This window comes from Chionomys nivalis, chromosome 18, assembly GCF_950005125.1.
Source record: "Chionomys nivalis chromosome 18, mChiNiv1.1, whole genome shotgun sequence".
Classification (NCBI taxonomy): Eukaryota; Metazoa; Chordata; class Mammalia; order Rodentia; family Cricetidae; genus Chionomys; species Chionomys nivalis.
In genome coordinates, this window is record NC_080103.1 from 11,524,432 (window position 1) to 11,541,847 (window position 17,416).

General features: G+C 49.7%; 1 protein-coding gene across 2 annotated transcripts in view; it reads left to right on the forward strand.

The window, feature by feature from the left end:
• Pdzk1 (PDZ domain containing 1) overlaps nt 1-17,416 on the forward strand; it is a 55,510-nt gene that overhangs the window by 37,627 nt on the left and 467 nt on the right. For both annotated transcript variants that reach the window (XM_057792904.1, XM_057792905.1), the window contains exons 2-8: nt 4,213-4,424; nt 5,434-5,683; nt 8,501-8,637; nt 9,544-9,739; nt 10,858-11,054; nt 15,677-15,901; nt 16,577-16,873. In XM_057792904.1, the coding sequence (XP_057648887.1) occupies nt 4,215-4,424; nt 5,434-5,683; nt 8,501-8,637; nt 9,544-9,739; nt 10,858-11,054; nt 15,677-15,901; nt 16,577-16,873 (1,512 nt within the window). In that variant the 5' untranslated portion in view covers nt 4,213-4,214. The remainder of the gene's footprint in view (nt 1-4,212; nt 4,425-5,433; nt 5,684-8,500; nt 8,638-9,543; nt 9,740-10,857; nt 11,055-15,676; nt 15,902-16,576; nt 16,874-17,416) is intronic.

Below are 17,416 nucleotides of genomic sequence, written 5' to 3' on the forward strand. Positions count from 1 at the left end.
CTGTCTGCCTGGCCAGGGCCTTGGTTCTTGCTGACTGCCTGGCCAGGGCCTTGGTTCTTGCTGTCTGCCTGGCCAGGGCCTTGGTTCTTGCTGTCTGCCTGGCCAGGGCCTTGGTTCTTGCTGTCTGCCTGGCCAGGGCCTTGGTTCTTGCTGTCTGCCTGGCCAGGGCCTTGGTTCTTGCTGTCTGCCTGGCCAGGGCCTTGGTTCTTGCTGTCTGCCTGACCAGAGACTTTATTGTTTTTCCACACACAAACAACTTGGTTGCCAAGAATTGACTTTTCCGTGTCAGTTCAGACAGGAGTCATGGCTTCCTTTCATCTCCAGTATTTTGATAATTGGGAATAGAGCCGCTTTGGGATATTCTAGAGATCTCTAAGTCTTCACTAATTACCTACACACCCACCATCAAGGCCTGGCCCCCAGATTTCCTCATCAAGAAGTAGATGAGCTGGGGGTTGAAGAAACAGGAAACAGATCCTTAAGCACAGTGTCCTAGCTAGGTCAAAACTCAAGAGTCCAGACATCTCCATGAAGCAGCAACACAGACCTGAGGCAGGAGCAACATAAAACCAGGATGTGGACTAGATAGAAAAAGGAATGGAGGTGGAATAATGGAGCTAAAATGAATTGATGCTCTTAAATACTGTAACGGAAAGAGGTTTTTGCCCGGGGGGTCCCATGTAAGACCAGGAATTTGGAGTTTTGGGGGGCTTGGTTGGGGTGATGGTGTCTATCCACTAATCTATGTGGGGGACACCTGCTGGTGGAGGGGCCAGCACTGATCTGTTAGTGACTGGATCTTTGTAATGGCAGGCATGGCAGGAAGTGGACAGAGCTAGAAGTGCTTACCTCTCCCTGTAGGCACGATGACATTCCAGAATTGCTGTTGCTCTGAACTGGCTCTAACCTGACTTTAGCCATAGCCGTGGGAAAAAACGGTGACCTGGTGCACCCGAGTCTCTTCAAAGCCTCAGCCACAGGTCTCACTGTGACCTGGTGCACCCGAGTCTCTTCAAAGCCTCAGCCACAGGTCTCACTGTTCTCAGACTGACTGTTAGAAACTCTGAATAGCTGCCCAAACCAGACACAGCTTGAGATTGTGCCAAGAAAGAGTAAACTCATGTCTTTCTGGCCGGTTGGGCCTTTGAGTCTCCAGGGAGATGGGAAAACATCCCCCAGTGGGGAGGGATTTCACATTTCCTCTTTGGCCTACAGAGAAAGAAAGGAGGGATCCTGTGGTGGCCAACCCAGGGTGTGAGACAGCTGCATTTTAAGGTAGATGCCTCAAAAGCAAATATTCATCTGTCGACCAAAAACACAGCCGCTTCTTTTGATGAACGCACAGAACCAAGCACCCTTTATTCTGGTTGTACAGGCACATTCTGAATCGGAAGCCTGTGGATGAGGCTGCCCACTGTTTACCTGGAGGAACTAAGAGGGATGATGGATGCCTTCAAGGCTTTCCAGCCCCGTGGAGCTGAAAACTGACGAGGTCTAGAGAGGAGCTCGCATGTGCTGGGAAACAGATGGTGTGCACAGGCTGAGCAGAACGAGCAGCTCAGAAGCCAAAGTCAGAACAAGACTAGAGGTGGGCAAGTGAGGAGAGCCGGCTGGTGCTGGCTGCCCTTGGCCCCTTCCTCCCCGAGGGGCCCTTTCCGGGCTGTGCCTTTGATGTGAAGAGCTGCTGTGCTCTTCCGAGGTGTGAGGACAGCCACTGGTATCCGCGGCTTCACTCTTTTCTCCTCCAGGTGCCTGATGGGGCCATTTCTTGGGTTTTTTTTTTGACCACAGAAATTTTCACATTCAGCTTTGCAGAGAGAGAAGGGCGAGCTTGAGGCACCGACCCACAGGTAGTAGGAGCTCTTCCTGTCTGCTCATTCTGCCCTGCTCTGTGGGAACCAAAGCCTAACGGCATCTTGAGTGGCCACAGCAAGGCCTCTAGGGAGCCTGCAAGCATACTGTTGCTTGTTAGTCATTCTGCCCCTCCATGTCTTATACAGTCACCTCTTCCTGTCCTTCCAGAGCAAAGGGACGTGCTCACAAGCAGGAGCTGTGCCCTGAAGACAACAGAAGGAGCTGGCCGCAGCCACCTTGGCCCTTTGCTTCGTATGCCAGCCTTTTGCTGGGTTACTCCCACTCTCCTCTGAAAGCACAGGGCTGAGTGGGAGGCCTTGGAGCCCCTAGCAGTTGGCCCACTTCCCTTAGCAGTGAGGACCCAACCGTTGTTCACACATTGTTCCTTTTCTCCTCTGGCTGACTCAGGTTTTTCCCTGTAGTGACAAAACAGGAGGAGCAGGATGGGTGGAGACAGATATGGCCTTGGGAGGGGGAGAGCCCTTAGTCTGCCACTGGCATCTTGTCTTGGGTACCCTTACTCCGACTAGAAACTTCGGGACCACCCACGGCCATTTTCGTCCCTTCCTCCCAATCTCATTGACTATTTCACAGTTTCAGGTGTATATGCATGTATTTTGATCATGTCTCCTGGTTACTTTCCTGTCCTCTGCTGCTGAACCCCTACTTCCCAAGACCTTCTTTCACATGTTCTTGTTGTGTGCCTCAATTGTGTTTGTACCAGCCAGGGGCACGCCATCTTTTCTATTACATCACCAACACGATGAGCAGGCCCTGAGGCCTGGCTTCTCTCCTCTCCCCCTCTCTCCCTCCCCGTCTCTCCCCTCCCTGTCCTTTCTTTCTTTCTTTCTTTCTTTCTTTCTTTCTTTCTTTCTTTCTTTCTTTCTTTCTTCCTTCCTTCCTTCCTTCCTTCCTTCCTTCCTTCCTTCCTTCCTTCCTTTCTTCCTTTCTTCCTTTCTTTTGTTAGAAGTCTGCCTTGCTCTGTCCTGCCTCACCCAATTCCCACTAGCCCTGCTCTTCTTGGGAATTCATTTCTCCATGGAGATGGTCTTCTTTCTCCCCAGCCCATTCCTTCTTCCCCAAGCTCCTTCCTTGTGCTATCTTGTATCTCTTAGCTCTTGCACAGCATGACATGCACTGCATTTTTGTAGACAAAGACTGCACTTTTGTTTCCCAGCTGCCCAGACCCGAATAATCACACAGAAACTCTATGAATTACAGCACTGTTTGGCCAATGTCTCAGGCTTCTTACTGGCTAGCTCTAACTATTAAATTAACTCATTACTATTAATCTGTGAATGCCACAGGGTGGCTTACTGGTGTGACATGTTACTCCTTCAGCAGCTACATGGCATCTCTTTGATTCTGCTTGTTCTTCTTATATATATTTGGATTTCCCACCTGGCTTGACTTTGCTAAGCCATTGGCTGAAATAGCTTTATTCATCAACCAATAAAATCAACACATATTCAGAAGGACACCCCGCAGAACATTTTGTTTTAAAAATATAATTATGAAAAAGCTATTTCCCCAGATTTGAAAGGCAGCATGTAGTTCCTCTTATTCACAGGCTAGAAGCTGACAGACTCACAGATACCGTGAGTGCAAGTGTGCTTTGCAGAGGTGGATGTGGGCAGAGCACAAGTGTGAGAATGTCTTAAGGAAACTTCTGGGGGCTGGGAAGACAGACCTGTTCGTTAAAGCGCTTGCTGTGTGAGCTCCAGGACAGGAGTTTGGAGCCCCACACACCCTGTGAAAGTCTGTGGTATGTGTCTGCAGTCCTCACGCCAAAGAGGCAGAGATGGAGGACGGCTGGACCTGCTCGCCAGCTACTACAGTCAGAGCTGTGTGCTCTGGGTCCATTGAGAGAATCTGTCTCAATAAGATGGGGAGGGATTGAGAAAGACACCTGACAAGACTTCTGATTTCTACACATATGTGCATGTGCATGCATGCGCACCCCACCCCCACCAACCCCAGCACATGCCCAAAGGAAGTCTATTATTCTGTCTGGTAATTAAAATAAGGTAGACTTGGCTTCCTAAACCTCCTGGATCACATGTTTTTAGACTGAACTTCTTTGGGACGGGGACAAAGGTGAGTGTGGTTGGAGTTACTGAAGCTAAAGCTCCTGTGGTAAGTACTCAGCTGAACACATGGGTCTAAAATGAGAGTGAAGAGGCCATTCTTGGGGAATGTGTTTAGAAATCGTGAGCATGGTCTGCACAAAGATTCCCTGGAGCCCCTGTGTTGCTACACCGCACACAACAGAACGGAATCGGACAAGCAGAGACACAGGTTTCATGCTCCAATCGGATTTCCTTGTCTGTGGATTTACCTATTTGCTTTTCATCATAGAAATGGCCTCCGCCTTTAACCCCAGAGAGTGTAAATTGTCCAAACAAGAAGGGCAGAACTATGGCTTCTTCCTGCGCATTGAGAAGGACACCGATGGGCACCTGGTCCGGGTGATTGAGAAGGGGAGCCCAGCAGAGAAGGCAGGGCTCCTGGATGGGGACAGAGTTCTCAGGATCAACGGTGTCTTCGTTGACAAGGAAGAGCACGCACAGGTGAATGGCTACTTGGGGTTCTGGCACCTCTTCAGCTCCACATCTCTGTGCACTCTGATTTTGGGGATCAGTGGAGCTTGGTTCTCCTCTGGATGCCAGTGGTTCATGGCGGGCAGTCTAATTGCTTATGATGAATTGAGAACTGTAAAAAGTATTATGTGGCCAGTCTGATGACCCGAGGGGTTCAATCCCTGGGACCTGCGTGGTGGAAGGAGAAAACTGATTTCCTGTACCGTGGTATATGCCCTACTATAAAACTGATCAATCAATTAAAAACTGTTATTACGTAATAGTGTCAGGCCAAATATGCATTGCCTGTTTACTGCATACTAGACAGCTTTCTCTGAATAAGCTACAACCCTCAGCACAAGCCTGTGAGGTGTGTGTGATTGTGCAGGTGTGATGTAGCTTCTTCACGTTTGTGCAGTGACTATACGGGAGGGGGGGTCCTCGCCCCACTTCTCCATCATTCCCCTTTTGCTGCACCACGCCACCCTTAGACCCGAGAAGCCCCGCTGTGCTCTTTTGACCTCCCTAATGCTGAGACCTTTTAACACAGTTCCTCATGTTGTGCTGCCCCCAACCATATTATGTTGGTTGCTACTTCATAACTGCAGTTTTGCTACTGTTAGGAATTGTAAATATCTAACACATGGCCTCGGTGGAAGTGCTGTTCAAGCCCTCAAGGGGGTCGCAGCCCACAGGTTGAGAACCACTGTTCTAGAGCATTCGTCTCTGGGAAAGACCCGTCCTTGTAAGGACTTCCTAGATTCCCACGGTGCCAGGGTTCGGTCTAATCCTCCACTGTGTGTGTGTGTACATATACATACATATACATTGGGAGTGTGGGGGTGAAGGTGTCTGGTACTCCTCTGCTTAGGGTATGGGTATCAGGTCAGCTGCCAGACCTTTAGGGACACATGATGCCCATCCTCCTCCTGCGGGTGATGGGGCAGGAGGGTGGTGATCAGGACATGGTATCCTTTGACCACTTCCCCTTTCTTCGAAGGTGGTGGATCTGGTGAGAAAGAGTGGGAATTCTGTGACTCTGCTCGTCCTGGATGGAGATTCCTATGAGAAGGCTGTAAAAACACAGGTGGACTTGAAAGAATTAGGCCAAAGCCAGACGGAGCCGGCTTTGAACGATAAGAAACCAGGCCCTGTGCTGAATGGGGCGGTGGAGACGTGCGCCCAGCCACGGCTCTGCTACCTGGTGAAAGAGGGCAACAGCTTCGGCTTCTCTCTGAAAACCATCCAAGGTGAGCTTGGGGTGGGCTGAGCAATAGCCTTCCTGAAGATGATGCTGTTACTGACAGTCTCTCTGCAGTTGCTATGAATGCTCACAACAATGCCATTCTCTTCCTTCGTCTCCAGCATGAATCCTTTCTCTGCAGCTGTACAGAGAGAGCTCTGGACTTTGGACAGCTGCGAGACCTGAGAGGGGAGCTGGGCACTCTCTCCCTAGTGTTTGCCAGGCTGGCCCTGAGGCCGGGGTTCTAGGGCTTGGTGCCTCTTCATTGTTTTGTTTCACATTCCCTTGGTTTTCAAGACAGGCTTTCTCTATGCAACAGCCTTGACTGTCCTGGAACTCACTCTGTAGACCAGGATGGCCTCGAACTCACAGAGCTCTGCCTGCCCCTGCCTCCTGAGCACAGGAATTAAAGGTGTGCACCGCTATCGCCTGACTTCATTGTTCTTTTCTAGCTCCCTTAGGGTGAAGATGGAGGGGGTGAGGTTTTTCAGTTACCTTTGAGTGAGACCGATACCTCTTTTCATGGCCCAGAGAAGCCAAGTGGTCATTCACTTAGTCAACAAATATTTGAGCATCTGTTGCCATGTTACAACCCCAGAGCTGCTGTGGAAACCCTGTCCTCCTGTGACATTAGAGCACTCTCAGTCAAAGCCCAGGCTCAACTGTTCAAGCGTGTCCCTGACCTATGCTGCAGAGGACATACTTGAGAATGCCTGGTCCTTGAAGTCCTAGTGGTCCTGTTTCTGCGGTTTCAGAGGACCGTACCATGCTGCGTTGTCGCCTGGAGTTCTTTAGTGTTTGTTTACCCCTGGGAAACTGGCCAGAATCAGGAGTCACGCTAGCTGGCTGGCTCCATCTTTAATTGTTGAACAGAAGAGGTTGGTGGGTCCAGAAAAGATCTTGACATATGATTGCCTTTCAGAAATTAGGTTTATTACAAGAAAGGGCCATGAGGTGAGTGTTTGATCATTACTTAAAGCTAGTGTTGCCCCTGCCCACATTCTCTCTGGGACTGGAGAGGACTGATGGCCGGTCATGTTTGGTGGAAGATAAAGGAGAAAAGAGAAGACCATTTGACAGTTAAAAATGGTTTTCAGAGGTTACATGACCTCTAGCAAGAGATAGAAATTAAAACCATGAGAGACAGTCTTCACATCTGGACCATTAAACCCAGTGGTGTTGAGGGCCAGAGAACCTTGACATTTCTTAGAAATATATTAGTGGTAAAACAGTGTTAAACAAAGGCAGGGGACTGGTGAGCTGGCTGCCCAGCCTAATGACCTGGGCTTAATCCCCAGAGCCCCCCTTGGTGGAGGAGAAGACCAACTCTGACCCCCACATGCATGGTATGGTGTCTGTGTGTGTGTGTGTGTGTGTGTGTGTTCATCCACAGACACAGATTAAAAAGTCAAAATTCAGTCTACTCAGTTGGCGCTTGTGCTGATGCCTTGTAGCAAGGCCGTTTGTCAGCTGTGTGGAGAGAACGTTTTCTTTACACAAACTAAGATAATGGTGGCTGTAAAAGAAGCCAAGCGGCAATTGGTTTGGAGAGGAAGCTGGCGTAATTGCCTTCAGGACTCAGGCTTACTAGATGAGAGAGGGCATTGAGGCCATGATGGGGCTTGGGGCAGAAGGGGGAACACTGGATAACATAGTATATGGAGAGGCAAACATGGTGGGGTCTTAAAGGGGGAAGGGCAGGCTTCCCCTTAAAGCCTGAAGAGAGAGAAAATGAATGGATGAGTGAATGAACATGAGGAGGATGTTGGGGGTGGGGCTAGAGCAGCCTCTTCAGAGATCACTTTTAGAGCTATCTCTGAGCCCAGAACAAAGGAAAGGTCTGGCATTTTATTACCTTTTAGGGGTGGTGAGGAGTTTCCCATCATGGGATTTAGTTCAGCACAGCCACGCGTGACCAGGAGCATGGAGGACCCAGGTACCACAAGGCTAGAGCTGGTGAGCCCCATCACAGGTGTTTCTAACTCTGTTCCAGAGAGAGCCGCAGGGAGGCGCCATCCGTGGGTTCTAAGGGGCAATATGGGAACTGTTAAGTGTTCGAGGAAGCTGAGCTAATGGTCCTCCTACTCCTTACAAGTAACACATATGGCCGCATAAAGCTGCCCTTGGAACAGACGGAAATGCTGGCGTCTAGAAAGAGTTACTAGTACTTCCTTGGGTTGGCACCTAAGCCACACATGTGATTCTCATCCTCCTTCCTTCAACCCAGCTGCAGCGGAGGTTTATGGACTCCAGCAGTGTGTGATGGTTCCATCGAAAGGGGAAGGAGCAGAGTAGATGACTTCTAATCCTACAGATGCAAAGATAAGCGTATGAAGCAGTAGTTTCTGGTTCAGGCGGCCAATGCCAGACATCTATTTTTAAAATTTCCATTGGTGTGTGTGTGTGTGCACGCGCGCGTGCGTGCGTGTGTGTGTATGTGTGTGTGTGCGCGCGTGCATGCCATGCTAAATGGGGTGGGGATCAAGGGACAACTTGCAGGAGTTCTGGTCTTCCACTTTGTGGACCTGGGAATTGAACCCAGGTCATCAGACTTGGCATCAGCTGCCATCACCCTCTGTACCGTCTCACCGGCTTGTCACTGGGAGTCCTGCCTTTCCTTAGGTCAGGCTGAGGATTGCTCTTCACACCACCAGACCCATGCTGGGTAACAGCAGTGCCCAGCCTTGTGCTGGGAGCTGTAACTGAGTTGAGAGCTGAGGCCGATGGCGATGTGAGGCCGCTCTGAAGCTATTCAGGGGGAACTCTTCATTGCCAGGTGTGCAGCTTTTCCGTGCAACTGAATCTCTCTCCAACTCTTCTTCAGGTAAAAAGGGTGTGTACCTGACTGACATAACACCCCAAGGAGTGGCCATGAAGGCGGGTGTCCTGGCCAACGACCACTTGATTGAAGTAAACGGAGAAAACGTAGAGAACGCCAGCCACGAGGAAGTGGTGGCGAAGGTAATCTAAAGGGCGCGCTTCTCACCTCGGGTGCTAACAGGGCTCTGTCCCCCACTTCCTTTCACAGAGTCCCTGGTGGGGCGGACGGTGCTAACAGGGCTCTGTCCCCCCACCCCACCTTTGTTTCTATTTTTACATTTGCTTGTAGCAACCCCATGTGAAAATAATAAAAATTTCCAGAAATAGACAGTTCATAAGTTCAAATAACTATTAACAATACAGTGTTAAATGGACTTATTATTTATTGTTAGTCACTGTGTCCAACTTGTAAATTCAATTATCGTGGATATATGTGCAGAGGCAGAAACAGCACAGATGAGGCCTAGTACTGTTTGCCTCTGTGGATGGTTGTGTCGTTCAGTGACCGACGGGGGTACTACACAAAGATGGATCTACTAGGTACCTTCTGGGGGGTGGTGTGGGTGGCAAGGGACAGATTTCATCACTACTCGAAACAGAATACTGCACTAAGCTTATTAGTGATTTCTGAAGTCTCCACTTAGTATTTCCATCCTGTGGGCAGTCATGGGTATCAAACCGTACCTGCCAGGTATTGGAAGGTCCAGAGCGTGCTGGCACTGGAGCAGGGTTCTCCTGTCGAGGTCAAGATGGAATCTTGAAAACCGCCCACCCTCTCTGTAGGATGATCTGACAGAGCTGACCCTTATTTCTTTTCTAAAATGCCATTCTGCCCTTCTCACCCGCACATCTTTCTGGGCTCTGAGAATTTGGGCTTCTGCTTGAGTTCAGTTAACACCTGTGCGGCTGGATGGTTTCCCTCCCAGTAGATGGATAAATACCAGTCAGGCTGGGGGAGCAACTCAAACATCCATGTTCAGCCCGTGTACCCTGAGCTTTCTGCACTGTAAGGCAGCCCCTGCCCCTCATCTGTGTGCACTGCTGCAGGTGAAGAAGGCAGGCAGCCGTATCGTGTTCCTCCTGGTGGACAAGGAGACTGCCAAGTGTCACAGTGAGCAGAAGACACAATTCAAGAGGGAAACAGCCAGTTTGAAACTGCTGCCCCATCAGCCCCGGGTGGTGGTGATCAAGAAGGGAAGCAATGGCTATGGATTCTACCTGAGGGCCGGCTCTGAACAGAAAGGTGAGACACAGGACAGCAGACTGCGAGTCCCCGAGTCCCTCATCCTCAGTGCTGGGTCATCAAGCTCCAGTCCTATGGGGGAGCTGCCGGGAGAAGCAGGCAGAGCTCCACTGTCCCGGGCGGGCGGGCGGCCTGACGCTGGAGTCTGTTTCTGTAATGAGTAGTCAGGCCGGATATAGGATCTGCACAGACTGGCGGGACTAACTTGGCTCTCTGAAAGAAACCCGAATTCAGAGCATTTGCTGATTTCTGGGGTGTAAACACCCCAATGTTTTGTGACCTCATGTTGCCAACATAACCTTCAGTGGAAGGCTGAGCAGTTTGTCCAGAATTGGCCTTGGGAAATTCCCTCAGGAATCTCATGCTGGGAAGAGAGAAAGTTTAAGTTTCGGGGGTGGGGGCCCAGAAGGAATTCACAACTCATCAGATCACCTTGCAGGAGAGGACAGGATGGACCAGTGTGTGTGTGGGGGGCTTATCCTCACTTCAGAACCCTGAAGATAGACCTGAAGGGGTCACTAGATCCCTTTGTCCTTACCAAATAAGTCTCCCCTTTCTGCTATTAATTCAGCTGTTTTGGTCAGCTTATGGAGGGCTACCGGCTGAATGTTTGCTTGTTGGGGCACAGCCTATGACCCCCCAAATAGGGCTATAAAATGCCAGCCTGGTTCAAAGGCTGGAAGCTTTGTGCTCTTTACCTGCCTCCCTGCCTTTGGCTCAGGGTCTCACCGAGTACAGACTGACCTTGAACTTGGGACGGGCCTGCTTCCACTTCCCTAGTCCTGGCCCCTTTCCCTTCCATAACTCACTGCTGGGTATGGATTGTGGTTGTAAGTGTGCTGGCTGACTTCCTAGGAGCTTCTAAGCCTGCCACTTTGTCCAAAGGTACTTTTAGTAAACGCTGGGTTCTCATTCTTTTAAGATCTTCTCATTGTTTGAGGCTCAGTTTGGTCCAGAAACAGGCTCGAGAGATCTGTGGGCCCCTGCCGTGCAGAGAGATGGAGGAGTTTGATTCAGCATGCCTTTTATACCTGTTCCTTCAGGCCTGGGATCCAGCAGAAATCCCAGAGCTTATTTGGAGGCTTTTCTGGTAACTTTCCTTCATGTGGGGAGGGTAGGTCAAGTCGTCAAGGACATAGAGTCTGGGAGCCCAGCAGAGGCAGCTGGCTTGAAGAACAATGACTTGGTAGTTGCTGTCAACGGAGAGTCCGTGGAAGCCCTGGACCACGACAGTGTGGTGGAAATGATTAAGAAGGGCGGAGAGCAGACTACACTGTTGGTGGTGGACAAAGAGGCAGACAGCATCTATAGACTGGTAAGTTAGTCCAGTAATGTATGTAGTCAATATAATGAGCAGCTATCCACGCATATATTCATGCGTTAAGGCTGGGTCCCTTCACTCACGTGTTCTGACTTTGAGCTGAGTTACTTTGTTCTTCAGCCTGGAAGGGGCATAACAACCGCTAAGGTCAAATAGTGGCTCATATTGGTAGCGACGTGTTAAATGAGTTATAAATTCCTGGACTAAAAACTTTGAACTTGTAAATTAGCTGAACAATCACTCTTGCTGATATCTGGGATAAGCTATGAAGAACAGGAATCTAAAACTGGACAGAGGTGGCCCGGATGTCTCCACGCTGGCACAGACATAAATGGATTTATCTGGTTTAGATTCATTTTTATGTGTGAGTCTGCATATGTGTATATGCATGTGCATGCATTCACATGTGCATGCCGGTGCCGAGGTTAGAAGAGGGTGTCAGATCTCCTGGAGCTGGAGTTACAGGAGGTTGCAAGCAGACTGTTGTGAGCACTGGGAACCGAACTTGGGTCCTCTGGAAGAGGTGAGTGCTCCTAACCGCTGAGCTGTTTCTCCAGCCCTGCTATGTGGATGTGATATTGTTGGTCAGCAAGCTTCCTCAGTCTTGAGTAAAGGTCTAGAAAGTTTATTAGTTTGTTGTAGTTGATGATGCAAAACCACAGCTCTCACCTCAGAAGGAACAGGAATTTATTTTGGAGTTAAATTGGAGTGGCCATGGTCTGAGAACACAGATGTAGGTTACCCCAAGTCCCACCACGCTCCAACATGGAAACAATTTAATGGAGTTTTTACAGTAACAGAACAAAGAAAGGTATAATAAATCAAGCCCTAAAAATACATTTGTGGAAACAGAGGCAGGTTACAGCGAGACGGAGGCCCCAGACACCATGTGACAACAGGGAGCCCTTTGGTTGACAAAGGACAGGTTTTATTTATACACTCCACCTGGCTTATCAGAATGTTAGAGGTGGGCTAGAGATCGCCCTAGAGAAACCAGGCTCTGGACCTGCAGTCTCCCAACCCCTCCGCAGTGCTGGAAGCTCTGGTCACTGGAGACTCAGCTGCTGTCCTGGGGTTCTCACCCACACTGTCCTCGGTAAACACAGCAGAAACAGGTTCACCTTCAACAAGCCGCTGAAGAGCTCCACTCCCTCTTTGTATTATGATAGCTATTTGCGGGTGGTGAGGATTTAAAAAAGGTTTGTTCTCATAACTTTTAAATTATGTGCAGATGTGTGGCTGTGTGTGGGCGTGCTGGCATGAGAGCAGGTGCCCACAGAGTCCAGAAGACAGTGTTGGGTCCCCTGGAGGTGGGGTTACAGGCAACTGTAAGCCATCGGATGTGGGTGCTGGGAGCCAAGCTTGGGTCCTTTGCAAGAGTGGCATGTGCTCTCGCCACCGAGTATCTCTACCCCAATGTTAATGTTGGTCACAGGGATAAATAGTCGTCTTCTGTGTATGACACAGTAACAGAAGTTCCTCAGAGCTGTGGCACAGGGAGGAAGAGTTTGGGTGGTGCTACTGGCCTCTTTTTAGTGCTTGGAAACTAAACTTAACCACTAAATGACTTAGATACCCAGCTTAGCAGAGACTCACCAGTATCTGAACTCAAAGTTCTCAGAGTCGATTCACCACCAGACCATATATGTTCTCTTAAGTCTTGATTATGTTTTCGAAGAGACTTTTGTAAACAAGATTAAAGAATTAATTGGATGGCAGAAAAAAGAATGGGTATGTTCACTTGCTGAATAATCACACCTAGAGAATCTCTGGTATTGGGAGAATGTCAGCCTGAACAGAAGTCTGGAGTGGCACACATACATCCTGATTGATTACATTGGGATGGAGACATGTTTAATGTATTCCCAGAGGAGTTAAAGAAATGCTGGATAATTGACAGGAGGATGGGATTAACATTCAGAATATCCAGCCTAGGGCTGGGGTGATAGCTCAGTCCAAAGTCCTCACCTTGCTTGAGGATCTGAGTTTGCTCTCCAGCGCCTCTGTGACAAAGCCGAGTGTGGCAGTGTGGGCTGTAATCCTAGTGCTGGAGAGGTGGGGACAGGGGGATTCCTGGAGCCCAGGGGCCGGCCAGCCTAGCCTAATGGGGGAGTGCCAGGCCACTGAGAGAGCCTGTCACAGAAGAGGCGAGGTGGAAGGACACCCAAGGTTGTGTGTGTCCCTGCACACCCAGGAGCACCACCCTCCTATTCAGATTAGGAAGAATAAAAATGAAGACAGAAGAGAGATGGTTTTAAAGTACTACTCTAACTTGAAAGGAAATTGAATAGAAAATGTCGAGAACATATTTGGTACTCCAGAAAGCCGCTCCCCAAACAATTTAAGGTTGCATTAATTGGCTTCTAGAGGTAGTCAGATCAGCCATGGAAACACCGGCCGTGGAATGATGGGGGAGCTGTCCTGAGCCAGCTTTCTCGGTTTGTAAGGGATCATGAAGGGTAGGGAAAGGACTGACTAGCTGCTCCTTAGCCCGTGTGGATGTCTCACATGTATGGTCCTGAATTCATAGTGTCTAGTTCTGAGAACCTGTTCTGACAAAGTTCTGCCACCAAAACGGTGATGGCGGGGTAGACAGGAGGACATTGGGGTTACCTTGAAGAAGGACAGGCTTTGAGGGGAGGAAGATCGCAGGCAGTAAACACGCATTACTACCCAGCCCAAATACTTCTCTTTGTTCCTCTTTTTTCTTTCTTTTCTTTTTTAATAAAGAAAAAAATTTGAAAGGCTATTTCCATGACTAAGCTCCAGGGAGCTATTTCTTAAGAACAACCGTAGTTGTTAGAAATGGGGACAAACTTAACTTCTGCCAGCCACGGTTTTGATGTTTGTAAGTTGAAGCTGGCATTGAGGATTTTCTTGTAATTCCTGAGGGGAATTGTATGATAGAATGATGTAACTTTCCGGGTTTTAGTCTGCCCACTCTCCAAGGTGGGCTTGTGGGCTGGTGTGGGGGTGGAGTGGCTCTGAGACACAGTACTGAATGAGAGAGATTTCTAACAGTTCCTGGCGGCCTCAGGAGTTCTCAAAAGGATGGGTAAAGCCTTCCTGCCGCTGCTTTCATGCTGACATCAGCAGTCATCCCCAGGCGGGCGCCGCTCTGCCTACTGCGAGAGCTCAGGGGTAAGGAGTCACTGATTTCCCGATTTCCAGCCTCCAAGGCAGTGATGTCTGTCAACATCACTGAGGGTGGCATGGGGCTGGGCTGCCGGGTACCTGGCTTTCTAAGGTGATGAGGGCAGGAAGGCAGATGAATCCCACATCGCATTCTTGCTAAGCTCCTACAGTGGTGAGGTGGACAGCATTCCTCCCTCCGTTGACTATTGTCCTGGACACCTGCTGAACTGAATTTAACTGCTGAGCAGGTCCACAGCACACCCAAATCTAGCCTCTAAATCAGGCGAAATCCTCAGCCAGCTAAGTTAACTCTATTAAAATACAAATTAAAAAAACAATCAGGATGGGGATTTAGCTCAATTGATAAAGTGCTTGCCCCAAAAGGGCAAGGGTTTGAGTTTGATCCCCAGGACTTGTGCTGAAATGCTGAGCTTGGCGGCAGTGCTGGGGAGGCAAAGATGATCCCTGGGGATGCTTGGCAGGCCAGGTTAAACTACTGGGTGAGCGGCAGGTCAATGAGACCTGTCTTAAGTTAGCAGGTGTTCCCGGGGATACCTAGGGAAGGGAAGCAGGAAAGTACCAGAGCAAACTGGAACACAGGGGTCAGGGCAGAGCCTGCTCAAGCCTCCAGTTCCTTTCCGATTCTCTCAGTATTCAAGGCCATCACGTTGTGGCTGTGACAGTGGGAGGGACCAGAAGTATTTAGAGACAGAGGAAGCTTGGCGTGAGAGAAGTGCTAAGATAATTATGATAAACAGCCAAGTAAGTTGAGCATAACCGAAGCCAGCACTGGAGCTGGCTCGCAGCTGAGGATGGAATCCACCTTTGCTACCGTACGCGGTCGCCTCTCATTACTAGTGTGTGGAGCTGGTCTTTTCTGATGGCTTTGTGTCTTCAGTTAGTCACAAAAATGTTTTGTCTTTTGGTTTTTCAACAGGGTTTCTCTGTGTAGCCCTGGCTGTCCTAGAACTTGCTCTGTAGACCAGGCTGGCTTCGAACTCAGAGACTCACCTGTCTCTGCCTCCCAAATGTGTGTGCCACCACTGCCCGCTACCTTTTAGGTATAGAACTTATAGTGTGCTTCAAGACAGTTTCACTGAAAGGCAAGGGAGGGCCTACTCGGAGCAGCCTCATACGTGTCCCCACGTGAGTATAGGCCGTGTTTCGTGATTGGCCTGCTCTTGCTTTGGTGGAGTTAAGCTAGTAATTCTGTTAGATAAGCTTGCGATTTGGTACAGAACCCTATACTGTTTGTATCTCATGCACCTGTATGTGTCTACATATATGTCTCTACTTTTCTGGCCGTGGTGGAGAAACTTCTAGAGTCTACAGTTGAAGAGCAGACGTGCAGGACACCCTGCAGTGGAGAAACTTCTAGAGTCTACAGTTGAAGGGCAGACGTGCAGGACACCCTGTGCATGAAGCCGTCTCGTGTAACGAAGTGTAACCACTCATATCTTTTCCCCCTTTCTTTTCATAAGGCTCGTTTTTCTCCACTGCTCTACTGCCAAAGCCAAGAACTGCCTAACGGTTCTGTCAAGGAAGCTCCAGCTCCAGTCCCTGCTCCTCTGGAGGTCACAAGCTCAGACGCCACAGAGGATGCGGGAGAGTACAAACCCAAGCTCTGTAGGTTGATCAAAGTGGACGACAGCTATGGCTTCCACCTGAACACCATTCAGGGTCAGCCAGGCTCCTTTGTCAAAGAGGTATGGTAACTGGTCCTGGCAGCCCGGCACACACGGCCAGTTAGGGTCAGCACTTTCAGGGCCAGCCATGAGTTGACACGATGCTAGATGCTAGTTGCTGTCACATTCCGCACCTCGGGGACTGCTACCTGTCTGCTTTTGCGCATGTATCAAGGTGCCTGTAACCTGCAGGGGTGGCAGTGTGACCACTGCAGCTCTCAAGTTAGGGAGGGCTGTTATGATTCCTGGTGGCGCGACCCTGACAGGTCTCCTGGTGGGTGGGAGACAGACAGATGCGCCATGCACCGTGAGGAGAGTGCTTGCGTAGTTTATTTAGTGGGTATTGGGAGGGGTGTAACAGTAAGGGGATTATGGAGGGAAGAGAGGAAGAGAGAGACAGGAAAGAAAGGGGGGAAGGGAGAGGCAGAGGTTGCCTCTTCAGAAGGAGAGAGGCACAGATCAGCGGAAGGGGGAGAAGCGGGGTGGGCAGAATTTGTCTCTTAAAGGGACAGGCTACTCAGGTGACAGGCCAGGCCAGCAGATTTATAATTATAACAGGGGCCCAATGCCTTCAGTCCAAAGATGTTCAGTATGGTGCTCGACCAGTGTGGAGTAGAGGGGGTGTAGCCCCTGAAGGAGAAAGAGGTGACATCCTCACCCATGTTTGGAACTGACACTCGGAACTTCTGCTCCCAGGTGCAGAAGGGTGGCCCGGCTGACAAGGCTGGGCTGGAAGATGAGGACATCATCATTGAAGTGAATGGGGAGAGTGTGCAAAACGAGCCTTACGAGAGGGTGGTGGACAGAATCAAGGGCAGCAGCGAGCACGTCACCCTCTTGGTCTGTGGGAAGAAAGCCTACGACTACTTCCGAGCTAAGAAAATTCCCATCGTTTCCTCCATGGCTGACCCCCTGGTCGCTAGCCCTGGTGGCGAAGGAGAAACAGTGGCGGCAGTGGAGTCCCAGCCTGACTCCCACACAGCAAAAGAGCGCGTGAGTGGCGACCTGCTTCTCTGGGATACAGTCCCCAAAAGTAACACAGGGTAGCCAACCTGTCAGGGTTCTGTGAGCAGAGGAGGTTGTATGAGGACACATTTATTGTCCTCTTAGACATGCGGCCTCAGTGTGGAGCACAGGCTGGTCTAGAACTCGCAGTCTCCTTGTCTCGGCCTCCTGTGTGCTGGGATTGTGGTTTGTGAAGTTATTTTCTTAGCCTGCGGTTGGCAAGCCGTCGATGAACCTTTTATCAGTAACATGATAGAGCCCACGAAAAGAACGTGATTCGATTCTGTAGAACCAGGTCTGGTTCTGCCACACACTGGGATTTCCTGGCCCTGTGCTTTATTTACCTTTATAAAACAGGGCTATGTGTACAGCCGTTTTCAGAATGAAGTGTTCAGACAGCACCTGGCTCACAGCGGGTGGAAACAGAGGTGGTTCAGGGCAGTATTAAATGGCAGGTTTTACAATTATTTTTGTCAGAATTTTTTCTAGTCAATTTTTTTTTCTTCATAGATGAACTTGGGATTTAAAAAT